General features: G+C 51.1%; 2 protein-coding genes across 2 annotated transcripts in view; one reads left to right on the top strand and one right to left on the bottom strand.

Annotated features, from left to right (window-relative positions):
• The window catches only part of MAP4K2 (mitogen-activated protein kinase kinase kinase kinase 2), a gene marked incomplete at its 5' end in the record, with an annotated part of 36371 nt that extends 23534 nt beyond the window's left edge, over positions 1–12837 (bottom strand). The window contains 7 exons of the mRNA XM_081893000.1: positions 944–986; positions 1202–1249; positions 2967–3022; positions 5044–5108; positions 5722–5812; positions 7043–7100; positions 12487–12837. Of these exons, the coding sequence (XP_081749126.1) occupies positions 944–986; positions 1202–1249; positions 2967–3022; positions 5044–5108; positions 5722–5812; positions 7043–7100; positions 12487–12837 (712 nt within the window). The remainder of the gene's footprint in view (positions 1–943; positions 987–1201; positions 1250–2966; positions 3023–5043; positions 5109–5721; positions 5813–7042; positions 7101–12486) is intronic.
• Positions 12838–16160: 3323 nt separating this feature from the next.
• On the top strand, positions 16161–27564 carry LOC309359328 (pre-mRNA-processing factor 39-like). Its single transcript, XM_081892852.1, has 14 exons — positions 16161–16315; positions 17288–17598; positions 17808–17933; positions 18472–18590; positions 18981–19148; positions 20631–20826; positions 21123–21230; positions 21892–22056; positions 22518–22644; positions 23299–23567; positions 24981–25165; positions 25294–25368; positions 26431–26593; positions 26965–27564. Exons 1-14 carry the CDS (start codon positions 16249–16251, stop codon positions 27025–27027), a joined length of 2142 nt encoding a protein of 713 aa, XP_081748978.1. The 5' UTR covers positions 16161–16248; the 3' UTR covers positions 27028–27564.
• Positions 27565–27732: the final 168 nt, after the last annotated feature.

Below are 27732 nucleotides of genomic sequence, written 5' to 3'. Positions count from 1 at the left end.
GACATCGCTGCTCTGGCGAGCCAGAGCTGCACACGGAAACGCCGTTTACCTTCCCGCTAGAAAGCAGTCCCTATTTATCTACTTGCACCCGAGGGTGCTTTCGAACTGCTAGGTTGGCAGGCGCTGGGACCGAGCAGCGGGAACGCACCCCGCCGCGGGGATTCGAACCGCCGACCTTTCGATCGGCAAGCCCTAGGCGCTGAGGCTTTAACCCACAGCGCCACCCGCGTCCTGGGCCAGGCCCTACCCCCCCAATAAAACCCTTCAAATGTCCCTAGGCCCGCAGCCCTCAACCCACCCAGAATATTTGTATTTATTGATTTATGGCCTACATTTCTAAGGCTGCACAGCAGCCTACGTTCTCCAGGTATCTCACAGAAACCGAACGAATAAAATACAATATTAAGAAATGCCAAACTGGGGGGTTGAAGCTGGCATGCCACACCCCAGCTCTGCTCCTGAGCCACCGCCACACCCCTAGAAAAGATGGTGAGATACAGCCAGAGTCCCTGTTTTAAATAAATACCGTACTTTTCCATGTATAAGACGAAGGGCTTTTTTTTACTTTGAAATAAGGTTAAAAATCTGGGGGCATCTTATACACGGATAGCGCATAATCCCATTTTCTAAATTTGGGGTCCCCAAAAGTAGGGGGCATCTTATACATGGGGGCGTCTTATACAGAGAAAAATAAGGTAAAGCGATCTGGAGCAAAGCCAGAGGGATGTGAAGAGGTAGACCAAAGCCGCCCCTGCAGTCCTCAATCTGGGAGTCCCCGCTAAGGGCAGCAACCTGGGACAAACCCAGTCAAGGCATGGTCACTATGGATGGTCTAGAGAAGGGGAACTCGCAGATGAAGATATAATAGAGGAAGATTTTGGGAGTGACAGCTGGAAGTAGGAAAGGCTTGCCACAAGAAAGCAAGCCGAGAAGAGGAACTGACCGAGTTTCACGTCTCCGTTGGCCGTAAGCAGGATGTTGGCCCCCTGGAAAAGAGACAGAAGAAAGGGAAGAGAACCGCAGCTATTGTTGCCAAAGCAGAATGGGGTGGGGGTGGGGAGAGAGACTGCTCCCCTCCCTCCCTCCCCACCCAGCCTTGCCTTCCTCCTCCGAGGCTGACAAAAGCAACCCCAAAGGGCGACTGAGCCCAGGTGACTGAGCCTAGGATAGCCAAGCCCTGGATTCTGCAAGGAAATCATACCTTTATGTCCCTGTGCATCTTCCCTTTGGTGTGCAGGTGGTGAAGGCCCTGAAAAGAGGCAGCAAAGAGAAGCATCAAGCCAGGACAAAGCAGGATCTAAGTGTTGTTGTTAGCCAAGGTGAAAAACTGCAAGCACAGATTTACACTGGGTGGGGAGAGGGTACCCCGCCGACTGGAGGAAGCTGGGGTCTCACATTTCGAGAGAAGGAGAAGGGGGGGACTTATCTCTATCCACCTTCACACCATTCAGCGCAGGATTTAGGGCGGTGTGGGTAGTTCCCCTGCACAGGGTGCTGAGCCCAGGGGCACCAAATTGAGAAGATCCCTAACGGAGGAGTTCCATTTGGGGGTACCAAAGTCTGCCCCTGCACCGTGCCAGACCCTCCAAGTGTCCCTGTTTCCCAGGGACAGTCCCAGATTTACAGAAGCACTCCCCTGGTTTCTGATCTGATCCCAGAATATCCCACTTTTCCTTAGGATGCCCTTATTTTCACCGGAGAAATGCTGGAGGGTATGGAGTTATGCAACCCCTGAGCCAAGGAGATAAGTAACCTTTAGAGGAAATCTGAAGGCAGCCCTGCATAGAGAAGTGTTTAAATGTTTTGTTATGTTTTTATATACAGTATGTTGGAAGCTGCCCAGAGTGGCTGGGGCAAAGCAGTCAGATGGGCAGGGTATAAATAATAAAATTCCTATCATTACGGTATAGGGCGTCCCTATTTTCATTGGATTAGTGTTGGCGGGTACACGCGTAATTCGGTAAATCTCAGTTGTATGTTTTGCACCAATCTTCTTTCTTCCAAACTAAAAACTCCCCAGACGTTGCAGCCTTTCGTTCCAGAGATTCAGTCCAGACACACACAAAGAGCTAGTGACCTACATTCCACTCCCTGCCATTGTAGCAGTTTCTCTCAGCTGCAGGAAGGCAGGAAAAGAACAGAGCAGCCAGCGGGAAAATGGGTCTTCCTGTCAAAGGTGTGGAGCGTCCGTCTGTATGATGCCGCAGAGTCACAGAGCAGGAGGGAAATGAGGGCAGAAGCCACGGGGCTTGGTTTGGATAAAGAGAAATGGAAAGCCTGTGAGGGGGATCTTTCTCAGAAAGCCTCTTCCTAGTCCTGGATTGCCGAAAAGCCAGTTGTGGTGTACACAGTGAAGAAATGGGGGACACACACAAAAAAAACCACTCCGTACATGCTCAAGGGACCTCTTAAACCAGGGGTTAGCAAACTTTTTCAGCAGGGGGCTGCCGGTCCACTGTCCCTCAGACCTTGTGGGGGGGGGCAGACTATATTTTGAGGGTGGGAAAGAACAAATTCCTATGCCCCACAAATAACCCAGAGAAGCATTTTAAATAAAAGGACACCTTCTACTCATGTAAAAACACACTGATTCCCAGACCGTCCGCGGGCCGGATTTAGAAGGCGATTGGGCCAGATCCGGCCCCCGGGCCTTAGTTTGCCTACCCATGTCTTACACCACGCGTGTTTCTTATGCTGCAGATCCAAACCTAGCACCAAGTTCCAATTAAGCTCCGAAGGCGCCTCTCTCGACAACCTTACATTTTTGCAACCACACCTGAGCTGGCAGGGGAGATGGAATAACCAGGCAGAGACTGACTCCTGCCCCAGGTGCAGACACGGGGCACTTCATACACACCTGCTCACTCTGGCTTTTGTTGGCACTGAATAAAAAGAAAGAAGGCTGCCCACACCCACCTGGCACGGGTCTGAACGTGCTGCAAGCTCAGCCCCGCCCACCCACTCACCTGGAGGGTCTCCCGGCAGACGTAGGCAATCTGCTTCTCCGAGAGGGGACCAGTGGCTGGAGGCGAGAAGCAGAAAAGGTGAGTCAATTGCATCTCGTGTCGCCTGGCACCCCAATAAAAGCAGGTTTTTGCCTATGTAGACTTGGCAATTGGGTTTCCCTGAGCAAAACTCTGCAGGCGGGCTTTGCTTATTACGGTGAAATTCAAAGCTCGGAGACAGAAATGTTCTGGGAATGAGGGAGATGGCTGTTTTGACTCGTGGGGGGGGCGCAGGGGTGCTCCTCAATTACACAGCCCTGCTTAAGAGAGATGGGCTTATGGCCTTGTCTGCTTGGGCTTCTGCCTCTGCAACACATGGCTTGGCTTCCTTTCGTGAGCCGTCTCAAGCGACGGCCCTGCAGGGCTCACCACTCTCTACTTTAAGGACCTGGGAGGGGTCTGGTTAGTGGTTGGGCCCCAGAGTGTGTGGGGGTGGGGTTGGCATCTTCGGTTTAAACTCTTGCAGGTTGAAGGGTAAGAATGCCAGCTGCCAACCCCGTGAAATATACAGTCCACAGTGCCCTCCTCCGAGACGGGAGGAAGCAGGTGCTCTTGTGTCTGTCTGTTCGTCTACTCCCCCCACCGCGTTAATTGTATTCCTAGGCCCCAATTCCTCTCAGAATCTCCTCAGGCCAAACTTCCCTGGAAGGCCTAGAAGAGCCGTTGTGCTTCACATCAGCCACCAGGAGCTTCTCTCCACACTTTATGCCATCTCTTATAAATTCTGCTGGACGTGGAGACGGGAGGCTGAGCAGAGGCTGCTCTCCCACCTCGTAAGTAAACCAACTGCAAGGAGCCAAAAGGGGAAGTAAAACCCACCAGAAGCAAAGTACCAGTTACGACAGACCGGCGGCAGGATGGTTTCCTATTTTGTCAAGGGGTGTGTGTTCTCCTCATGTCTGAGACGACAACAAAGGAAGGCAGAATAGAAAGCAGGGGTGAAGCGGAGCAGAGACCAGTTTCCAAGGGACAAACTGGACCCTAATGCAGACACCAACACCTCCAGGAGTTCTCTTTCTAGACCTCATGGCAGTGGGGCTGATTTTTATCAGGGGGAGAGGAGCAGGGGAGGAAAGAGTTAAACCTCCCCATGCATTCTGATGAAGAAACAGGGGTGTTGTTTTGGGGCGGGGAGCAAGGAAAAGGAAAGAAGAGGAGTGCTGAGGGTTAGGGTTAGGGTTGACTTGGGTCCTCATGCCCAGCCAGAGAGTTGTGCAAAAACGGTGTGGTGGATCCAACGTCAGCTCTGCTCAGAGTAGACCTGTTGTAACAAATGACCAACTTGGATCTGTCCGTTTCAACATGTCTGCTCTGAGTAGAACTGCGCTGGATGTAACCCATTTCCCCCAGCGGTGAAGCTCCAGGAATACACCCACACTGTGAGCACAACATTGTCCACACTAGGTGAAGGAAGCCTTTTTCAACCTGAGGGCCACATTCCCTCCTAAGCAGCCTTCCAGGGGCCACATGCACACACTCCCCTGCCTCCAAAGCCACCCAGGAAGGGGCAGGGGAGGCAAGGGAGCGTGGCCAGGGAGGGGCGCCATTCGGGAGAGGGAGCGGTTGATGTACAGCCCACAGACTGGCATTTTCTCCATCCCTGGGGCTACAGTCTGGCTGAGCCCGAGCTTCTTTGCCAGCCCTCCCTAGAGCTGCTGCTGGGGATTCATCCTGGGGCATTTTGCAGGCAAAGCTGGTGCTCAGTCACTGAGCAAGGACCCTTCTCCTAGACCCTGGGGTTGGTGCTCAACTCTCTCTCTTTCAAAGAACACAATAAAAGTTGGGGGAGGGGGAGAGTCCAAAGGGAAGGGCATCTAAGTGTGGAAAAGAAAGACAGAGAAAGACAATATGCCCAGTTCATGTGCCTCGCCAGTGTCCTTCCTTCAGCCCATCTCCAGTTCTGCAAGACAATGCAAGTCTGGGAGGGGCCAGGTATCAGCGGCAAGAACATCTGCTCTACATGAAGGTCCCAGGTTTAAGCCTTGCTGGTATCTCCAGTTCAGAGGAGGACCAAGGAGCAAAGCAGGTAGAAACTCACTGTGGTAGATCTCCTGAAGGGATCCCCCTCCACAGTATTCCATACAGATCCACAGGCGTTCATTCCTAAAGGGAGAAGAAAGAAGCTTGTGGGAATGGCCCCCTTCCTCAGCTCCCAAAGCGGCCCCTCTTTCTCCCACCTGCCACCCTCTGAAGGGGCACCCAAAGGAATATCTTGCCCTGAGGCAACAAGAAAACTGATCTCCTGATGGGCTCCCCCAGAATATTCCACTCAGATCCCATAAGCATCCATTCCCAAGACAAACACAAAAAGGAAACGTCACCACAGAGCCAGCTAACTCCATCCACGAGGCCTGAAATATTTCTCTTTGGGCAAGGAATTCTGGATGAGTTCAGTTTCTACACTCTGAGGGCCCAAGGTGACTCCTGCTTAATTTCATCTCAAGCATATCCTATAAAATACGTGGTTAATTTTTCTGCCTCTGACAGCCGTAGGTAGGAAAATAAAGTCCTCCACAGGTGCATTCTCCATTTGGAGAGAAGGCAAGTCCATCCCACCAAGTCTGAATCCATCCATGCCAAATACCAGGGACCAAGTGTCAAGCATCAAACCGGTCACCCCACAATTCTGACTACGTTTTCACAACCACATCACTACACTTCAACCGCCCTGCCCTCCTGATTCCACTCCTTTTTCCAAAGCGTCCGAGCCTCTCACCTGAGGTAGCTGCCGAAATAGGCCACCACGTTGGGGTGGCGGCAATCCCGGAGCGTGGTGATCTCCTGCTGGATGGATCCGATGTCATCCCCTGAGGAGAGGAAGCAGGACAAACCGTTTCCTTTGCTCCAAAAGGGCCTCTCTGTCACTACCGCCCTTTATCTGACAGTATCAAATTCCAAAGTGTTCTAAAAATCCACATGGTGTGCGTGACACACCCCGGGAGCTGGCTACCAGTTTCAGACATTACAGGTAGGTAACGTCAGATTTAAAAATAAAGGAATAAAAGCATGTTAAGGTGTAATTTTAACACTTTTTTTTAATGGCTGGTATATTAAATGTCTCTTTTAATAAGCATTCTGCTGTAGCACAATTAGACGTACTGCTGGATGTGTTTAATGGTTCTTGTACTTGCTTTAACTGGTGGGTGCAGTTGTTTTGAATTGTTTTTAAATGTTATACGTTAATTTGGATATTGTACCTGTACAGTAGTACCTTGGGTTAAGTACTTAATTCATTCTGGAGGTCTGTTCTTAACCTGAAACTGTTCTTAACCTGAAGCACCACTTTAGCTAATAGGGCCTCCTGCTGCCGCCACGCCGCCGGAGCAAGATTTCTGTTCTTATCCTGAAGAAAAGTTCTTAACCCGAAGTAATATTTCTGGGTTAGCGGAGTCTGTAACCTGAAGCGTATGTAACCCGAGATACCACTGTATTTGTATTTGTGGGCTGGGGTAAAACATTATCTTGACAGATAGGAGATATGTCACATCCCCCAAAATTCTGTTGTAGACCACCTCTTTCTGCGACACCTGTATGATGCTTTTGGGTGGTCCTTGACTAAGGGGCTGGGCAATTTCTAAAGTCTTCAAAAGTTCTCGCACACCTTTGTTCTGGGGCATCACCTCCTAACAAAACAGGGAGGGACTTCTGTTGCAACAGGAAAATTGGATCCTGCCTCCATCCATTCTCCTGTGAACAATAATGGACACAGGGGACAGAGAGTGGCGCTTAAATGCCAACCCCATTTTTTTCTATAAGTCTTGTGTACTGCCTCCGACCCAGCACATTTCCCAAACCATCCAACTAGTTCTGAAAGAAGACTTGTGAAGTCCACCTTGCTGAAGAAGCAGCCAGCCCCAGTGGCGTAGCGTGGGTTGTCAGCACAGCAAGGCAAGTAATTTGCGCCCCCTAACCCGTGGATTTTAGTACGGGCAGAGAGCTGCAAGTGCGAGCAAACCCCCCCCAGATGTTGCGCCCGGTGCGGCCAGCCCCCCCTGCACCCCCCACGCTACGCCACTGGCCAGCCCACCCCAGCTTACCTGGATCAAGCTTCACTATCTTAATGGCCGCCAGTTCCCCAGTCTCCGTGTCACGGGCCTGCAGGGGTCAAGGAGAGGGGGGGGATAATCAGTCAAAAAGACCATTTGCCAAGAAGGGTCTGAACCCACCCTTGCCCACAGCCTCAGGCAATTCCTGGGCCACCCGCCAACTGCTGCACTAGTTAGTGGCCTGACACACAAACATGTCACAACTAGCGCACCTCCTGTTGTGAACAAGCAGGACACCCCACCCCACAAACAGCTTTGTTCTTCCACACAGAATTCACAGGAAATCCCCCCCCCACTCCGCCCACCCCCGTTTTCCAAATTCCCATTGTCATGGTCATGACGCCAAAAAGTGAGGGCTGGTTGGAGATCTGCGTGCGTAAAACAATAATAAAATATAATAGTGTGTTCCAAGGATCACCATTGAAAACAGCACCCCAGCCACACTCCGTAATTAACTAGAACAGGATCACACCAACAGGGCTATAAACCTTTTAAGGATACCTTTGCTGGTGGGAGCGAAAGAAAGTAGGCCGGGATGACACCTGTATGGAAGGCCCCATCTCTTGTTTCTGACACTCGGACTGATCTTTCGATTTGCAGAAGATATAACCAGTCTGTATATTTTTACAAGGTTCCTTTAATCATTACAATATCAGCTTTTAAAGCCCCTGCTAGAATGATTACAGAATTCTATTAAGACTCCTAGCAAAGCCCAGCTGGTTCCTGACCACGTGTAGAGTGCATATGTCTTGACACTGAATAACCACAGCCATTTAAGGAGTCATGGGCTGGAGGTCAAAGGGCAAGAAGAGCATGCCCACCAGAGCCCCCTCTTTCGGAAGGAGCTCAGTCCTTTTAATCATCCTGCCTGGCAGTGAGGCAACTTCCTGCCATCCTGGCCGAGCTGGGCTCCCCTAGCAGAAAGGGAGTGGCGCATGTCAAAAATCCTCGTGACAAGCCGGGGAGGAAAGAGACAGGGTGACCCCCTCTCTCTTGGACAAAGGCAGCTTCCTCCTCACAAAACAGGTGGCAAAAAAAAAAGCCATCAGCCATCGGGAAGAGAGGCGGGAAGCCATGTTTCTAAAGGGACCCTCGTGGGCTCTTTGGGATTTCCACATCCTCTGCCTAGTCTGTTTAGTTTTGAAACAAAACTACCATTGAGAGAGAAGCCAGCCTGGTCTTGACCAAGAGAGGTGAGACAAGTCAGGGGACATTGCTGGGGTGTAACTTGGCGTCCTCTGCCAGAGGTGGCTGCCTCACTCTACCCAATGGTGGGGCTAGCCAGCCTTGCCCTCGTGAACCACTGAGGCCACATCTGAACTCAGTTCTGGAACACAAAAACTAAGAGTCGCAGCATCCTCTGTGCATGTGCAGAGTGCCTTTGCCACCAACTGGGGCCACAAGGGTCATCTAGTCCAATGCAGGAATCTTTTGCCCCATGTGGGGCTCGAACTCACAACTCAGGCTCTACCGCAGGGTTTCCCAAACTTGGGTATCCAGCTGCTTGTGGACTACAATTCCCATCATCCCTGACCATTGGTTACTTCTCCCTCTCCTAATCTGCCCACTCTGACCCTTCTTTCCATCTCTCCAGGACACCATTCAGAGGACCCTTGTTGCATTAGAGTTGTGGATGGGGCTCAGGCATCCCCACCAGGGCTCCTAGCCTGTTCCTACAGCCCACCTCCAAGCTGTAAACAGAAGTGAGAAGTCCTGGCTCCCAGCTGGAAGTCATTTTGGCCTCAAGAATCACAGGAAATGCCATGCTGGGCTCAGAACAATGTGCCTGACTGGATGAAGGCAGGGCTTGAATTTGGCGGGAGGGGGAGTGTAGCAGGAGCGCTGCTTCTCTCCAGGCTCCTGGGGGGTCTACAGGAATGGAAAGACACCCCACCGCCCGCCCACAGCAGCTTCTGAGGCAGGCTACCAGGAATCCAGTGTGAAGGACAGAAATGGGGCTTTGGGTGCAGCAATACCAAACCTTGGACAATGGCTCAGGCCCATTCAGGGTCAGGCATCCCCCTCCCTTGCAGCCCAAGGTAACTGAGTTTGGGGCAGGAGGACAGCCAGTGTGGCACCGTCTTAGATTCTTGCATTGTAGGGGGTTGGACTAGATGACCCTTGGGTCCCTCTTCCAACAATACGATTGTATGATTCCTAAAGGTCCTGCTTCAAGTCCCCACTCAGCCGTGATGCTCACCCAGGCAAGTCACTATCTTTCATGCTGACCTACCTTACAGCAGGGCTGTGGGAAGGGAGCAGGGGAAGGAAGAATCCTGTATACTGTACTGGCTGGAACTCCCTGGAGCAATATCTCAAGTAATGCCTCTCTCCACATGAACCTACCCGGACCCTGAGATCATCATCTGAAGCCCTTTTCATGTGCCTCCTTCACAAGCAGTTTGGAGGGCGGCAACACGAGAAGGGGCCTTTTCTGCAGTGGCTCCCCGTTTGTGGAATGCTCTCCCCAGGGAGGTTCGCCTGGCACCTTCATTGTACACCTTCAAGCGCCAGGAGAAAACATTCCTCTTCAAGCAGGCTGATTAGCGTCCAATGCCCTTTTAAAATGTGTTGTGGAAGAGGGGATTATTGGGGGTGTCTTCGTTCTTATTTTTATTATGTATTCTATCTTTTTTATATTGTAATTTCATCTTGCAAACCTCCCAGAGATCTACAGGCATAGGGCGGTATGCAAATTTATGAATGATGATAGTAATAGGCACATCAATACATATCAAAGGGGGAGAAAGCATTTCTGCAGAGTTTAGAATGTGGTTTGACATGTGGTGACCCACAGCTGTCTGGTCCCACAAACGCTTTCCTACGGCTGGCACCCAGGTCAATCTGACTTGGTTGCCATGGAAGGGTAAGTAGGTGGACGAACGACGCTGCCACTCAGCAAGGGGTTGAGCTAGATGACCTCTGGCTCCCTCGCCACCTCCATTAAGGGAGCACAACATTATCCAATGGGATGTCTGGACAGGAAGGGCATCATGTGGGGGGGGAGAGGCAGCCTTCACCCAACTGGCACCACTCCAGATGTTTTGGAGTTATACCCCGATTAGCCCCAGCAAGCAGGGATGGGAGTTGTAGTCCCAAACAGCTGGAGACCATCAGGTCTGTCAGGGCCTGCTTGTCCCAAATACCTGTGAGGAGCTTGAAGGAGGCATCCCAACAGCCTGATAATTTTAGTTAATACAGTGGTACCTCAGGTTAAGTACTTAATTCGTTCCGGAGGTCCGTACTTAACCTGAAACTGTCCTTAACCTGAAGCACCACTTTAGCTGGGGGGCCTCCTGCTGCCGCCGCGCTGCCGGAGCCTGATTTCTGTTCTCATCCTGAAGCAAAGTTCTTAACCTGAAGCACTATTTCTGGGTTAGCGGAGTCTGTAACCTGAAGCGTATGTAACCTGAGCTACCACTGTACTACAGTGGTAGTATTCGCCGCTACCGCGCATGCGCATGGCGTCATTTTGAGCGTCTGCGCATGTGCGAGCGGCGAAACCCGGAAGTAACGCGCTCCGTTACTTCCGGGTTGCCGTGGAGCGCAACTCGAACGCGCTCAACCCGAAGCGCATTCAACTCGAGGTATGACTGTACTGATAATGTCATCCTCATCATTCCACTCGCTATTTTGCAAATGAACAGAAGGCAGCTCATATAAAATCAGCATGACACACACACAAAAGGCAGACCAACGGCCAACATTACAACAAGATAAACAACAGCTAAAACAACCAGCCATTAAAAACAGCAGCCGACTCATCACCAAAGAATATTTTTGTTATGACTGCTAGGGCATACTATGGACTGCCAAAACACGGGCAAGTCAACGTGACGCCCCCTAGATGTTTTATGGACTACAACTCCCATCAGCCTGCGTGCCCAACAATCTGGGGTGATGGGAGTCCAACAATCCCTTGAGGGCCCCATAGGAGCTCAGAAGGGGAGCCCACCGTCCTCTTTGCAGTGTCCAATAACCTCTTCCATGATGCTATGCAAAGAAACTGTACACAATCTGATGTATATAACTAATAGGAATTATACAGGAAAGTATGAGAGCTAAAGTGTTTGAGGACTAGCAACCTGCGGGAGCTTATCGGCAAGGTTTCTGTCCATGAGCAGCCCAGTTTTAAGCAGGCCTCTCAAGTCTCTGCTGGATTGCTGGACATGCAAATGCCCCGATGCCACCATTGAAGGCAGCAAATCTCTGCCAGCTGCAACACAGCCACCAACCTGAAGGAGTAACATTCCCCCTCCCATCCCAAAGCAATTTATACTGCAACAAAAACTGAATTATAACCATTGTATAAATGGAAGGGGTACAGAGTGCAAAGAGATGCTTACAGTCAGATGATATGCAGGGAATAAAAGCCTGGGTGCTGGATCAGACCAAAGGGGGCACCCCAACTCCCTCTGGGAAGTGGAACAAGCAAGCCATCTCCTGCCAGGACAGCACCAATCCTGAGCAGCAGCCAGCGCCCGGCACGTGCCTCTGCCATCAGCACTGATTAGGCCAAGTCCCTTCCTTTTAAAGCTCACAGAAGTGGCGATGGGGGGAAATCCCATCGCTCAATTATGTGCAGCGGAAGAAATATTCTACTAGGTGGAAGGAGGCGCCCAGCTCCCACTCTCCTGGCTGAAGGGTGCTGTGCAAAAGACGCAGGAGGACAGACACCTGGCCTGGATGGGCCTCACTCAGCAAGAGCCACCAAAACTCCCAGGAGGCTTGCTCCTGCTCCCTGTCCTTACATCACCCTCTGACTTGGGGGGGGGGCGACTGGGTGATCCGGCATCTAGAAGGGGACTGTGTCTCCAGCGAACAACAGCATCCTTGGAAAGTAGGCTCACTCTCTACTCCAAGAGCACCCAGCTTGATCTCTCCGTCTTGATCTTGCCAGTCTCCCTGCCAGCCAATAGCAGCCCGCTTGGTCCTCTGGGACCCCAAGGCCATCAGCTGGGTGGCAGTCCAGTCAGGCAGGCGTCCGGCAACGGCCAAAGGGGGAAAGGCGTTGAGGATGGTGGTGCAGCAGGAGCTCCAAAGGGAGGGGGCGTCCCAAGAGGGAGCGCCCCCCCTCGCTGACATCCTACCCAAGACGCACCTACAAGCTTCTGACCCACGAACCTGACATGAACCCCGGACACCCCCCCCAAGTCAACCCCGCACGCCCAGTCTCCCCCTAAAAGGGCTTCCCGCTCTCGGGGGTTTGGAGGGGGACACCCAGACAGGAACCCAGGCGTCCGGGTTCCGCGTCCCCCACCCGGGCCAGAAGTCCCCGACGCTGGGGGTGGAGTCTCCCCCTCAGGGAGAGAAGGACGACCCAGGCGTCCCGGTGCCTCCCCCCGCCCCGGGCGCCGCGCACCCCTGCGCGCTTTCTCCCTCCCAAGGAACCCAGGCGTCCGGTTCCCCCCCTCCCCCTTCGCCGCCTGGCGCACCTTGTAGACATCGCCGTAGGTGCCGGAGCCGATGCGCTGGACCAGCTCGTAGCGCCGGCGCGGGTCCTGCAAGGAGACGTCGCGCAAGGCGCCGCTCATCCTCCCGCCCTCCCTGCCCGGTCGCCGGAGCCCGAGCCCGGGCCGGCGCGGAACAGCAGCAGCAGCGGGAGCAGGAGCTGCCCGGGCGGCAGAGGAGGAGGAGGAGGAGGAGGCGCCGCCTTCGGGGCGGGGCGGAGAAGCGGCCTCTGGGGAGGGCAGGAAGGAGGCGCCGCCCGCTTCCCCCGCGACGACGTTTCCCAGAGTCGCGGCAAGGGGGCGCCCTCGCTCCCGGACTCGGGCGCCTCGGGGCATGTGCAGAGCGCCACCGGGAGGTCTTGCTCCTCAGCAAAACAAAACTGTAGACCACTGTTCGCCAACAGGGTGCTGCTGGTGGGAGTCCGAAACCTCTGAAGGGCGCCACGTTGGCAAAGGCTATACAATATAAATACACACCCGCGCGCACATAGACCTTCGGGGCCCCAGCGCAGCCTCTCCGGCGGCAGGCACCTGTTTAAGGAAATCTTGCCCAGCTGATCATATGAATTATGACTGCTTAATCAATCAATCAATCAGGGGAATTATCATTCGTTTGCATATGAATTAAAATAGTTTTGACAGGAAAAACGAAGCAAGCATAATTTTATAAACCTCTTATCATGTTACCTCCTTTCCTCTAAACCAAAAGGTGTCAAATGCTGCAACCTTTCCTCATAGGGCAGGTGCTGCACCCCTTTGATCATTTGGATTCTGAACATTTTCCAACACTACAATTTCCTTTTTGGAAGTGAGGTGACCGTGCGCAGTATTTCAAACGCAGCTGAACCATTTGTATAAGGCCATTATGATCCCCATAATTTTATTTTCAATTCCTTTCCTAATAATCCCTTGCATGAAGTCTGCCTTTCTCACTGCCACCGCTCTCAAGGTTGGCATCTTCATAAAACTATCACAGCCCCAAGGTCTCGCCCCATGTTCTATTCTCCTGCATTGTAACGAGAACACTGAATACCAGCAACCAGGGCTCGGTGATATACATATTGATATATCTCCCAAAACCCATTTATAGTCCATATTGTGATATCAGTTTCATAGTTTTTGACCTGGTAATATATTGCAAACCATGGAGTGTGTGCTATGCAAAAATCACAATGTGGGGGAAAACATGAAGCCAGGCAATGCCTCTGCACAGCTCTGTTCTTATTTCAGACATTGTGATGTATATATCAATATTTAGCTGGTGATATATGGCAATGTTGAAAACCAGATATCGCCCAGCCCTGCTCAGGGCAAACACATAGTGGAAGGATTCAGGGGTCGCTCTACCAAGTCCAGCTGTCCAGACTTCATGCTTCTCTATGCACGGGACCATTCTTTTTTTAAAATGGGGGTGTTCAGAGGCCTGGTTCCAGCTCCTGGCATAGGGGAGCTATGCAAAGGCGTTTATGGCGCTCCTTTCTTGCCCCTGGCAGTTGATGACACAGGTCGCCCAGACTCCAAGCTCTTTCCTCCAGAAGCAGTGACAGATGGACTCCTCCTCATGGTCTGCTCTGTATGGTGAAGATGCCAGCCCACAGACTCAGATCTCTTCATGGTGCATGTGGGAAGAAGCGTCCTCTTCCAAGCAAGCACTTTCCATCTGCAGCTCTTCTGACAAACTGGGAACTCAGCCTGTTCTGGGCAGGATTGCCCCCCACATCAAAGATCAGGATGGTAGCCTGGGTTTGCAACTAGATCGGGGGTCAGCATACTTTTTCAGCAGGGGGCCGGTCCACTGTCCCTCAGACCTTGTGGGGGGCCAGACTATATTTTGAAAATTAAAAAAAGAACGAATTCCTATGCTCCACAAATAACCCAGAGATGTGTTTTAAATAAAAGCACACATTCTACTCATGTAAAAACACGCTGATTCCCAGACCATCTGCGATTCGGATTTAGAAGGCGATTGGGCCAGATCCAGCCCCCGGGTCTTAGTTTGCCTACCCATGGACTAGATCCACCTGCATGGGTGGCTGATGGCTAAGTGATCCCCATATGCCTTGCATTTCACCAGCTTGGGCTGATGTGCCAGCCCTGGGCTTTCATATGGAAGCACACACAAGAGGCCAGAGCAGGGACAGAGCTTGGTCTTTCAGATTTCAGCAGCACCCTGTGCAAGGCCAAAATTCACACACACACACCTTCCGCCTCTCGCCTTCCGTTCTGTGGTAGTTGTGACGTCCTCCGGCACCCCCTTTGGCTCAGCCACCATTGTGGGGAAACCGGTTGCACTGCTGTAAATCTGCCTCTGGCTGGAGTTATTTCTGCTCTGGTAATGTGAAAATAAGAAATGGGAGGGAGAGCAAATTTTGACCTCAAGGCGCCATATTACCAAAGTGCACCCATGCCAGTTAACAGGTTATTTGGCCTATTATAAATTGGAGGGTGTTTTTGGTAAGATGAGGCTTGCATTTAGCTTTGTTTAGATGCTGAGAGGCAGAAAATGCCCCAGCAACGACCTGCTGCAGTCTTCATACAGCGTTGGGCGTAGAAAACTAGATCTGTTAGGTTTCTGCCTGTCTGGTTTAAAAGTCCAAAATTGGCTGTGGGCAGGAAGTGGCTACTGTGGGGCAGTAACACGAAATAGCCAGAAGATGGCAGTGTCAGGTAAGACAGAGTTGAGGAGCACTAGAGATTGAGCCATTTTTTTTCTAAAAACAAAAACCAGTACAGTATATGACAATTTTGTACGAAAATAGCATTCAAAGCTGTGTCGAGACATAAAAAACAAACCATCAACAAGTAAAAGCAGCAGGAACAATAACAATTCAATTATCAGAAAAATGAAGATCGGGGCAAAACACAAATATTTTTTTAAAAAATACTAGTGATACCGATGAAACTGAGGAGGGGAAGTTTTTCTGCTTTAAAAAAAAATACACTCTCCTTTCAACTAACCATCCAATATCAAGGATAATTTACCGCTACCTTCGAGAGAGATGGAACAGCTACGTGCAAAAGAGAGAGAAAAACTTATAAAACTTGTCTTAGCTGTGCGACAGTAAAGAATAACCTTGGCATGGGCCAATCAAAAAATGCAGGCAAGGTTTGGGTTCGTTCAACAGTGTGTGAGTGCAAAACGCCACTGAAATACGAAGTTAAAAGGGGCCAGATAATTTTGGAGAGCAGCGCTGGTTTTTAGCCCTTAGTCTACAGACGATGCTGCTCAAGACACTAGCTGATGAAACACTGCAATTAAATAACTACAAGCAGCAACCACTTTTCGCGCAAAAGGAAGCCCAAGCTACGACGATGCTGCTGCAGTTCTGTATCTTTTCTCTCGTGCTCCATCCGCAGCTCTCAGTTCCATCAGGCGGGGCGGGAGGAAGAGAGGGGGGAAATAGCGCCCGAAGTAAACCCGCAGATCAGACCACCTATGCTAGTCTACCACTACAAATCTATGGGAGAAGCGCTTGAGGTCCTTCCACCGCTTTCCCCCTCTATGGTTAGCCCTTGGAACCGCCTCCTCCTCCTCCTCCTCCTCTCTCTCTCTGAACTGCTTTCTCTATGGTTGCCCTGGCTCTCCTTTCAAGGCTCCTCAGCAATTCATAGGCCGCGCCAGGCGCCCATTTCATCCGGGTCCTTCGGCGGCGCAGACGCAGTACGGCCTATTGGCGGGAGCAGCGGCGGCGACGGGCAGAGGGGAGGCCCCAGGCAGAGACGCTCAGTTCGGCGGCCGCGGGGAGGATGGCGGCGGAAGGGCCCGAGGCTCCCGCCAGTCCCGGCGGGGAGGGGCTCCCGGGGCCCGAGGCTGGTGAGAGGGGGGCGGGTCGGAGAGGTGTCCGTTGGTCACGCCTGCGTTGGTCACGGCCGGGGGTGGGGAGGGCGGGGCTCCAAAGCGTGGACGGAGAGGGGGTCGAGACTACGTACTAGAACCCCAAACCCAGCACGCGCACAAAGTTCTTTGTCCCCAAGTGCCTTTCTACCCCAGTGCTCAGTTTCCAACGGGGGACACTCGGGTTTCCCCCTGGGAAGTTCACTATGCACGACATGACGTGTGCTGCCCTTCGCAGGTACACTGCCTCTGTCCATGGAGGCTTCGTTCCTGGCTGACATGCGAGAGTGGACCTGGCAGCCACCGCACGTGGGCATACAGAGATACCTGAGATCCTTTTAGGGGGGAATGTAATAATGGAGCCCAATTTGCTTTCTATAAGATGTCCAGCTGCCGTCAAGTCAGACTTGGTCTGTCTGACCTACAATTGTCCACTACTAGCAGGCAGTGGCTCTTGAATGTTTTGGTGGAAGTTTCTCCTTGCCCACCTACCCAACGACCTTGTTTATCTTCAGGACTGAGCCTGGGATGCCCTGCTCTGGATTCTCTCCTGAGTGGAAAGGCTTTTCCCTGTCTCTTGGTTAGAGATGACTTACCACAGGCAAAAATGTTCATTTTCAAGCCTGAGTGAAGAAACGTCCAAAAGGGAACTGTTGGAGTGGCTATTGGAGAATGCATTTTCCATTCATATATGCATTTGCTGAAAATATTTGGCAGGGAGAGAGAATTAATGTGCACAGCAGAGAGAGCAAAGTGCTGCTTGCAGAATCAAGGCAGGAGGTTTGTTGCTTAGCCAGGAAAGGCCAGGGTGGTCGGGGCATTCCTTGCCCTTCTCATGGCCCATCTTCAGAACAGCACAGTTAGCCCTTGTTAAGCAAGGGGCAACAGAACTAGGTTTCAGAGAGAACTGGAAGAATTCTCATTACCTTTTGTTGTTCCTAAATCCAATAGGTCCTGACCAAGATGTGCTTCCTAAGCCAGCCAGTAATGGAGCCGCAAACCCAGATGAGGCAACGCCAGCGCAAGAGTGCAACGGGGTCAGTGTAGAATCCACTGCTCTGGCCCTGCGACCTGAGCCTGCCAAGGAGGAAGCCCCTCAGCCCTCTGCTCCCGACGTGGTCATGCACATGGCAATCAACCCCCCCATGGAGGAGCTCTCCATCACATATCCGCTGGAGTTTGAGCGGTACTGGAGAGCGGCACAAGAGAACCCTCTTGACTTCACTGCATGGACTGAGCTGCTGCAGTATGTAGAGCAAGAGGTAAGCTGAGGGGTCCACCTGCAAGCTTGGATTGAATTGTGTGGTGAACTGTTGAAGTGCACGTTAATTGTCCCTAATTGGAGTGAGGCTTACCCGATGAAAGATAACAGCTTTAATAAGGCAGGTGCCTCCTTTTCCTTCACATTTACAGTAGCCTGCTGTGTTTTGTGTGCCTAGCTTCACCTCTTTCCTCTTTCCCACTTGGGCAGAATCACATCTATGCAGCCCGCAAAGCCTTTGACAGCTTCTTCCTGCGGTACCCTTATTGCTACGGCTACTGGAAGAAATATGCAGACATGGAGCGGCGCTTTGACTTCATCAAGGAGACCGAGGAGGTGAGGAGGGGCCGGAGGGGATTCCGCACCTCTGCTCCCCCCTTCTGTTCCTTTTGTGTGTGTGTATGTGTGTGTGTATGTCCCTGGGACGCACCCAGTTCAGACCACCGCTAGCCAGACATAGGGGAGCTGCATGCTCCTTAAAGGTGCTGCAGGGTAGGCAGGCTCCAGGTATCTCCTGCAAGTGAGCCAAGCCAGCTCACGCAACAGGATAAGGCAAAAAGCCTGCGTGTCTGGTGTCTTCTTAGCTTCGGTTGGGGTAGGTGGACTCTGCAGGGATGAGTTTTGCTTTGCATTCAATCTCTCCAGAAGGACAAAAGCTCCTACCTCAACATGTTGTGCCTGGTTTTGTCAGCCCCTAGTGCTTCAGAGGAAAGGTGGGAATCCAAGATCTTAAGGGTGAAGGATTGAAGGCAAGGGGTTGATGGGGAGGAGGGAATAAAAACTCTTCCTGGCCTCTCCTCCCCCAGTTCTCTACAAATGAGTAAGTATTTACAAATCATTTCTCTGCTACTGCTGCTTTACTGCTGCTCCTCAGGTTTTCCAGCGAGGCCTGCAGTCCATTCCCCTCAGCATGGACCTGTGGATCCATTACATCTCCTTTCTGCAGTCCAGCTTGGATATGAACCTTCCAGATTCAGCTCAGAAAATCTGCGGGTAAGTCATGTCAGAGTGAGGAAGGCACTTCCTATTGTAACCCTGTGTGTGAAAGAGAGAGAGAAGTGATAATTTGGAAGCCTGATTCTCCCTACAAGACTCAGGATGCTGAGTGCCATGTATTGAGAAATACATAGCAAGCAGGTCTCCAGATCTTACTGGCCAAACAAATTGTGTCCTTGCCTCCTTACCGTGTGGGTATGCTGAGTTCTAGGAGGGCCAGGATAACTGCCAGGCAAGGTACTCGTGATATTCTGTCAGCTGGAAAAGTAGAACACGGGGGTGGGGTGGAATGGAGTTTCCTAGAGGATGACTCTGCAGTATTCTGCCCTGGCTCCTATTTGCAAATACTGATCACATCTCCCTGTGCCTGTGCTCTGGTCCTCGCAGCACCTTTGAGTCGGCAGTGGCGGCCGCAGGGGTGGATTTCCGTTCGGACAAACTTTGGGAGATGTACGTGGAGTGGCAGAGGGAGCAAGGGGACCTGAAGGCCATCACCGCCATCTATGACCGAGTGCTGGCCACCCCCACCCAGCTGTACAGCCACCACTGGGAAAAGTAAGTCTTGCGGGGGGCTACCGGGGGGATGGGGGCTTCCACACCTTGCTCAAGAGCTGCGATGTGAGTGTCAGAGCTTCAGGCTCCCAAGTGAGGTGTTGGTGTGTGTGAGAAGGAAAGTGGCTAAACATGCCCACAGGAGGCAGGGGCAGCCGCAGCACTTCAGGGTGGGGAGTCCTGAATGTAGCGATGCACCCCACCTGCATAACTCCCCAAGGAGGGAAATTCCAAAGATGGAACCCTGACCATGTTTTGCTATTGATACAGTCATCCTTGATTTATACTTTTGTCCTTCTTCCTTTCAATTTGCTGGGAGTAGCAGACATGGTTCTCTCTCCCCCGCTCCTCTGCCCATTGTTATCCTCAGAACAACCCTATGAGGTAGGCTAGGCCGTGGGAGAGAGTGACTGGCTCCAGGTCACCCTGTGAGGCTTTTGAGGAATTTGAATCAGGTTTTCACCGCTCTTGGTACCAGCCCCCTCCACTGCACCAAGTGGGCGCTTCACAGTTTGCACAATTCAACCTGTCCGTCAAGATGGATGTATTTCAAACTTTTATCAGCATTTGAAGTCATGGAATCAGAAAGCACCTTAGGAATCACGATGCAACATGGCACTTTCATTCTCTATGTTCACAGTAGCCCCGTGAGGTAGACTGTGTTGTGCCGCGAAATGATTTCTCAGTGGTCACACCCATTCAGCTTCATTGGCTGAGTGTGTCTTCCACATGCAAAGATGGCACCGCCAAAATATGCCCATAATACAGATTAGGGAATGGGGTGGAGGGCGAGAGGCCACCCAGACACTTCCTGCCTCCCAGGTCCCATCTCATGAGAGAGCTCATGTAACCGAGGTGGGGGGAATAAGGAAGTCCCTCAGCCAAGAACACCTGAGAGAATGATTTGCAGGCTCTGTTTTTTCCTGAGCAAAGCTGTGAAGGTGCTGGCTTATAAAGTGATGTTATCTGCAGTGGGTGCACCCAAAATTCAGTTAAAGTTTGTGAAAAGACTTGCAGACGTGGCTGTCCTTTAGAGACTAGATATTTATGGATGTGATTAGATATCTCTGATATCTTGTAAGGCAAGTTTCCTGCTGGTGCTGTAAATAAATATTGAAAATGTTATTCATGTGATGGGCTTAGGTATGCTGTTCTGTTGCCCTTCCCCACTCTTCCCCCTTCCAACGCTGCCTTAGGGGTACAATCCTGCTGACTTCCCTTACAGTCTTGTGGTAAAGGTTTTACTGAGATAACATCTATGGCGTCAACAACTTAAGGTCTTGAATCAGTGCTTAGTATTATTAGCTGCTTAGTATTATTAGCTGTGGGGCACCATTCTGTTGTTGGCACAGTACCAGACCACTGTCCCCTCCCCAGTTCTCTGCAGCCTCCAAGCTCCCCCTTCTCTCCAGAGTGGGCACCCTGCCTTGCCTGCCCCACCTTTCTCTCAAAGAACAGGATTGTCTTTCTCTTCCCTTGACGCAGGTTCAAGGAGCACGTGACCAGCCATCCCCCCAGAGAGATTCTCTCCACGGAGGAGCTGCTGTGGCTGCAGTCGAAGATGGCCTCCGAGACAGTGGCCAAGGCCACCGAAATGGAGGCTGAGGAGGCTCCGCCTGGAGAGGACGTCCCACTGAAGACAGAAGCCAAGCAGGAGATGGTGGAAGGGAGCCAAGTGCTGGTGGGTTAGCTGCTCTGCTTTCTCTGGTACTTGGGGGGGGGGTGCTTCCTGAGCTCTACACACTGGTTACACTATTCCACAATGAAAGAGAAAAAGTGGATAGAAAGAGAGCTTTCCATCCTTAGAGGCAGTATACCATTTAAGTGTCTGGTGCTGGGAACAAAATGGCTGTTGTGGTTCACGTCTCGCGGCTTGTTCATGAGCTTCCCACGTGCATTTAGGCTCTCTTAAGGCTCTTTCTTGAGTGTTTCCATGCCTTGCGCGACCAGTGGCTGAGCTGTGCTCTTGGATTTCAGGGACCTCTGGACCAGGACAGGATCCGGGAGCTTGTGATTTCTATTCGCCAGCACATCTACACCCAGAATGAGAGTGAAGTCAGCAAGCGCTGGAATTTTGAAGAAGGGGTTTGTATAGCTGAGCCGCTGTTTGGTCAGTGCTTTCTATCTAGGGTTTTAACTTTTTCTAAGAACCTGACTAGCAGCTGTCAGTCTCTCTGCTGTGGTTATGTGGTATGTGAGAGAAGCAGCTCTGCTCAGTTCTTCCCTTCTTCTAAAAGACAAGCAACTTGGCTTCTTGCCTTTAAGGCTACGGAATGAGCCTGAGAAGCTTCAAAAGCCAGGCCTGCGTGTACTGACTCCTTGGGCCTTTCTCCTGTTAGCTTGGGGTTCACTTGCTTAGCAGCCAGGCACTGTGAGGCTCCTCCCCCTGCCCTGTGAGGTTTATGCTTGGAAATGTTGTCCAGGGCTCATGCAAAGCCAAAAGGGGTGACGGAGGGCAGAGTGCTTCTGTAGGCGTGAATTGCCAAATAGGCTGCACATGGCGGAGCTGGGGGATGGATCCTGTGCCCTGCCAGTGTGACATAGAGCTTTTGCTTTGAGACTGAAGCGCTGACGTGCACCGATGCCAGTGCTCTCCATTCCTTGCCTGTCTTGGGTCAGCCAGAAAAAGTGTGCGAGGTCTCCCTCTCTCTGGACCTCAGCCCCAGCAGGATTGGGGAATTTATCTCCCTGCTTTCCTTTTGCCCCTCCGGTTGAGCTCCTTCCCCCTCCCCTCCTTTTGTTTTAGATCAAGAGGCCCTACTTCCACGTAAAGCCGCTGGAGAGAGCCCAGCTGCGGAACTGGCGGGACTACCTGGACTTTGAGATCGCCAGCGGCTCGCACGAGCGCACCATTGTGCTCTTTGAGCGCTGCGTCATTGCCTGCGCCCTGTATGAGGAGTTCTGGATCAAGGTGTGTGTTGACAAGATGTGCTTCCTCCCCTGAATGCCCCCGGACTGCCCCACGCAGAGGGGAGGAGCAGCTCCTTCTCTGCCCTTTAGGCAATCCCAGAGGCTGTGTTTTAAACTCCTCCCTTTATGAACAGCCTCTTGTTTCGTTAGGCCTTCTCCTCCGGAAAGTGCATATCGTCTCGCTGTGGATGTCCCAATTGTGGGCTGTAGTTAGATGGATAAAATATTGGTGTCTGCCCAGATTACAGAATGGTCCCCACACAGGAGGAGGAGGCAAGCAACAGTAGCAGCTTTGCCATGATGGGGCAAAAAATTAGCACTGGCTTTTTCAGAAACACAGTGACAGAATGTGATCTCTTTGGCTTAAGCTCCTTCTGACCAGAGCTGTCATTGCAGGTGTCCATCCAAGCTGATTTTCATACCACCCTCTGCTTCTTCTGTTCCCTTTTCCCCTCCATCCAGTACACAAGGTACCTCGAGAACCACAGTGTAGCTGGGGCCAGGAACGTCTTCCAGCGAGCTTGCTGCTATCACCTCCCTCGGAAGCCCAACATCCACCTCCTCTGGGCAGCCTTTGAGGAGAAACAAGGTGAGGAGAATAAGGGGCACTGCCTTGCCAGCCCCCTCAGTTTTCTAGGAGCTTCATGTCCTACACTGCTAAAATCTTCTGTTGATCAGCCATAAGCTGCCTAGGCCAGGGGTTGCCTTTCAAGGGTTCACAGAATTCTTCACCAGCCAAACATTTCTACTGAACTTGAAAAGATTGAAATGTTAATTTTTTTTGTCAATGTCCAGATGGTGTGCCATGAAAGAGACATTGTAAGTGTAAACATTTCCACTTGCACAACAGGACTCCTCCCACACCTGTTCCCCTCAAAATCTGCTCTAGGCAGTTGGGGGAACCCCTAGAACAGAAGGAAGGGGTGTGGGGAGAAGTCGTGTTGCACAAGCAGAAATCTTTGTGCTGGTGGGACACTGCTTTGGATGCAACCCATTCTAGGATATTTGTTGAGATTCCCAGAGGCAGCTGACATAGGCAGGGGTGGGGAGTGAAGGGCACACAGTTTGCTCCCTTCAGCTCCAGGGGAACTGGGCTAAGAGGGGCCAGGGCAGTGGGGAAGATCTCTGAATGTCCTTGCTGAAGTTGTCGTGGATTCTTGGAGGATAATAATTTGAACTCAGCTCTTCTAAGCTCTCAGCACAGCAAATACAGAAGTTTTCACTCTGCCCCCTCCCCATGCAGGAGAGGTGGAGGAAGCCCGGCGCATCTTGAAGTCTTTTGAGGACTGTGTGCCTGGGCTGGCCATGGTGCGTTTGCGGCGGGTGAGCCTGGAGCGCCGGCTGGGGAACATGGAAGCGGCGGAGGCCCTCCTGATGGAAGCCATCCGGGAGAACGAGGGGATGCCTGTCTCTTCCTTCTATTCTGTCAAACTAGCCCGGCAGGTTTTGAAAGTGCAGAAGAACCTGATCAAAGCCCGGAAGATACTCTTGGAGGCACTGGAGAAGGATCCGGTAAAAATTACTGAGCGTTTGCTAAGGGGGAGATGGGGACCTTGAAGGTCGGCATCCAAAAGTGAGGGACTGGTATAGTTTTCAACTTCTCTGATGCCACTTTGTACAGCATTTCAGAGATTTGAGATAGATTTGAGTGTGGCTTTCTAGAAGGCTGGTTGTCAGTGTTGTGCATGGCCATGTGTGCGCAGCCTCCTTGGGGGTCCCTGGCACCTCCTAGAGCCACCAAGAGAAGTGGGGGGGGGGCCCTTATTACCGCATGTCTGCCATTGCTGTATGTGTAAACAGCTGCCTCTTCCTGCAATTACCGTATTTTTCGCCCTATAGGACGCACTTTTCCCCCTCCAAAAATGAAGGGGAAATGTGTGTGCGTCCTATGGGGCGAATGCAGGCTTTCGCTGAAGCCTGGAGAGTGAGAGGGGTCGGTGCGCACGGACCGGTGCACGCTTCTCCCCACCGGCAGCCCCACAAGCTCGGGGGACAGTGGGGAGGCAGAGCGCCACCATCCCGCTATTCCCCGACCTGCTTTGCGAAGTTGCCTGCATCCCAAAGCCTTCGGACAGATATCCGCAAGCCTGGGAAGACCGGTGCAACTTCCCGCGGGCTCCCTAGGCTTGCAGATAGCAGCCTGTTCTGGGGGCTGGGGTCGGGGGAAGCTCGGGGGGAAAATATTTTTTTTTCTTTATTTCCCCCTCCTCCCAAAAAACTAGGTGCGCCCTATGGGCCGGTGTGCCCTATGGGGTGAAAAATACGGTATTCTTCTTTGAGGTGGGGAGTGCAGATCAGCCCTGAATGTATCTAATCTTTCTTGAAAATGTTAAAAGTTTCAGCCCAGTCAGTCATGCACAAAGTTTTGGAGCTTCCTCCTTGCAGCATTCAAGTGTGAAATAAAGCAATTCCTTTGAACGGCAGTCAACTGCTTGCATCCTACAGTAGGAATTACTTGGAAATGCAGCTCAATAAAGGCATTTCTTAAGAAAGCTGGTGAGAGTTTGGTCAGATAGCTAGCTCTAAAATGCTCTGTTCTCAAGAGTGGATACCAAAGGGGGAACATGGTGTTTCTAATTGCAGGTCTCTTCTGGATTCTATCTGGATTCTATCCAGAAGAGCCAGTCCCTTAGCTGACATTAATTCAAGGTCAAAGTAAAGCTCAGTTCTGCTTGCCTTTGCCCATCCTGGCTGTCTTAAAAGAGGAATAAAAAAGCATTTTCTACAGGATCCCAAATTTTTCTCTTGGGACCACCTAGGTAGACTTAATGCTGGCCAAATTTTGCCAACCCTTTATTTGGAGCTGCAGGTTTTCCTTTGCGCTGAATTGAACACAAAGACAGAGATGATCTGGATTCTTTCCTTCCAAGCATTGTCCCCAACTTTTCTGAGTGATGTTTTCTGCTGCATTTTCTTTTGATGCAGGACAATGCCAAGCTCTACGCCAATCTGTTAGAAATGGAGTTCAGTGCTGACGTCCGGCAAAATGAGGGCAACACCATGAGTAGCTTCGACCGAGCCCTGACCAGCGGTCTCCCTCTGGAGACCAAGATTATATTCTCTCAGCGGAGGGTGGAGTTTCTTGAGGACTTTGGGTCCAGCATCAACAGGTAACATAGAGAGGAGTACAGTGAAAGGGGGCCAGACTTGCAGGCTTTTGTCTGTCCAGTTCATGACAGCCGTGTGCCAACAGAGCTTTTTTCTCTCCCAATATTTCTTCTCATTTTTGCCTTGGCAGCTTACTGACATCGTACGATGAGCATCAGAAACTCCTGAACCAGCAAGTGATGAGGAAGAGGCTCCTGGAGAATGGGTGAGGAACTCCTCAGCCACTGAGGTCCTTGGCCTGTGTTGGGCCTCTGTTGTCTGTTTAGGAGGAGGAGGTGACCAACACAGTCTTCCTCACTGAGGCTGTGGACCTCTGTGCATGTACTTAGGGGGACTTTTGTTGAAATCAATACGATGTACTTTGTACGATGGATTAAGTTTGGGCTGCATGTCTACTGTGAAAGCTAGTCTGGCACAGGTCCCTGCTTCCAATCTCACCTCCGCCTTGAACTCACAAGATGACCTAAGGCCAACCACAGTTTTCTGCCTCGGTTCCCCCACTTGCAGTTGGGGGATAACAGTACCGGTCTCTCCTAGAGCTCTGTTGTGCCGATAATTCATGATTTAAATGGTTCAGAAGCACTGTGTTTTCACTGCATCACACTTTCCCTCACTCAGGGGTTCAGGGTTTCTTTCCTTTTTAAAATGGCTAACTTTAAAAAAAAAACAACCTGACCCACTCATGCAAAAAACCCTGCAGTGTTGAAGATCAGGGTGGAGATTGTGCACCAGGGCATCTTATCTCATTCATGTTTTTGTCACAGGCCCACCCCACTTAGCTTTATTTGCCAATTCTGTTCCCTCAAACTTCCTTCTTGCTCTTCTGCAAAATAAAAACCCAGGCTGTATGGAAGCTCACCATTGTGTGAGCTTTGTACTGTCCTTTTAACTGTTCAAGGTTTCTTCCCACTGCTTTAAGGCACTCCAAGATTTTCTATAGACTTGGGCCCCTCCTTCATAAAGAGTGGATTTAGTGCCGTTTTCTGGCTGAGACATCTGTCTGTGCACTTTCTTTACAGTCTTAAAAGCCATTGGTTATTTCTTCCCACCTTAAGATCTTAGGGGGAGGGTGTCTGTGGCATCATAGACATTTGTGTGTGTTATGTTGCTGTGACCCAGCATGAGGTCCTGAAATACCAGCTGAACACCAGTCCCCTAATGCACGAATTACATTCCTGACTGCCACTGCTAAGCCAGGCCCCTAAGGCAGGCAGAGATGCCCACTCCCTTCCAGGATGCTGAATGCCCTTTTTGAACTTCCATGCAGTGCTGAGGAGGCCGATGAAAAAAGGATGAGACTTGAGGATGTTGCTGCAGCTGCAGGAGGCGGCAGCCTTGCGGTGGCAACAACGGGCATCACCCCTTTGATGGCAGCAGATGTGAGCAACAGCAGCACAACAGGAGCTTATAACTATAACACTTGGTACCAGGTGAGTTGCGAGAGGCTTCTAGAATGAGTTTATAGACATAGCAGAGGTGGCTGAAACAGACTCTTGGGACCAGTTCCTAGTTAGCTTGACAGGTAATACACGCATTACTGAGGTAGCTTTTTGATTTGAGCCAGCTAGGTGGTTTGCATAACCCAGCTGAACAGAGTTAATTTGGGCCAGTTTGAGTAGGCAGCTTAGCTTAGGCCTGTTGAGCCAAGCATTCTGTGTGAACAAGCATTCCATGGAACTTTTTGCTGTTGTGGGGGACGGAAGGAAGGCTGTCCGCAAAACAAATAATGTAATTTATTTAAAGCCGCTTGGCAAAATTGAAATAATTTATTTGCTTCATTTTTTATCTACTCTGTTTGCAGAACTATAGTGGCTATGGGTACCAGAACACATGGAACTACAATCAGTATTACCAACAGACCTGAAACTGATTGGCCCAAGATGCCCACAGCATCCGTGAGACTGAGTGGCAGCTGCAGCTTTTTGGCCCACAAATAGAAGCAACATGAAGTCCAGGCATGACCTGTAGCTGCTGCTGCTGCCTCCTCTCTGAGCAGCTGTAGAGAAACCTAACTGTCTCCATCTGAAAAACTGATTCTCCCTCTCCACAAAAACTTTGTATGTACTGAGCTGCCCCACCACCTATTACGAGCCACAATTTTCGTGTTTCCACGATTCAGGGGAATATGTTGACACTTCTTAGATGTGGAGGATCTGAAATCACATATTCCATGCAGAGCTGTTTTTGTTTACCACACAAGGGAGGTTGCCACAGTCTTCCCTCGAGACCCTTTGGATGATGGAGTGACCAAGGACTATGTCTCGTCTGCCGCGGGATTCTCTTAGCAGGCTTCACGAGGCAGAATTGGTGTCTGTTAAAATGAGTCCTCCTTTTTTTGTAAACTTTTTCTCCTGTACATTTCATGTGTTGTTAACTGTACATAAACAGGAATTCATTACCATGTCTTTACCATCCTCCATTTTGCTGCGAGAGGGGAGTGCTCAGGGGGTTATTCCAGTATGGGTTGGCATAGTGCTTATCCAAAGTTGTGGCTTTTCTTTCTATTTGTAATACAAGTTCTGCTCGCCTGGTTACTTTATTTAACAGTGTGGGAACAGGCAATGATTGC

This window comes from Podarcis melisellensis (assembly GCF_964234715.1).
Source record: "Podarcis melisellensis genome assembly, chromosome: 16".
Lineage (NCBI taxonomy): Eukaryota > Metazoa > Chordata > Lepidosauria > Squamata > Lacertidae > Podarcis > Podarcis melisellensis.
The sequence above is the reverse complement of the archived record's forward strand: the minus strand, read 5'-3'. Positions and strand labels throughout refer to the sequence as shown.

Excerpts from the sequence above, each read along its gene's own strand:
- LOC309359328 (XM_081892852.1), top strand. The coding sequence starts at position 16,249 with ATGGCGGCGGAAGGGCCCGAGGCTCCCGCCAGTCCCGGCGGGGAGGGG. Across the intron at positions 20,827-21,122 it reads TGGAAGGGAGCCAAGTGCTG|GGACCTCTGGACCAGGACAG; the intron begins GTGGGTTAGCTG and ends CTTGGATTTCAG. Across the intron at positions 21,231-21,891 it reads GCTGGAATTTTGAAGAAGGG|ATCAAGAGGCCCTACTTCCA; the intron begins GTTTGTATAGCT and ends CTTTTGTTTTAG.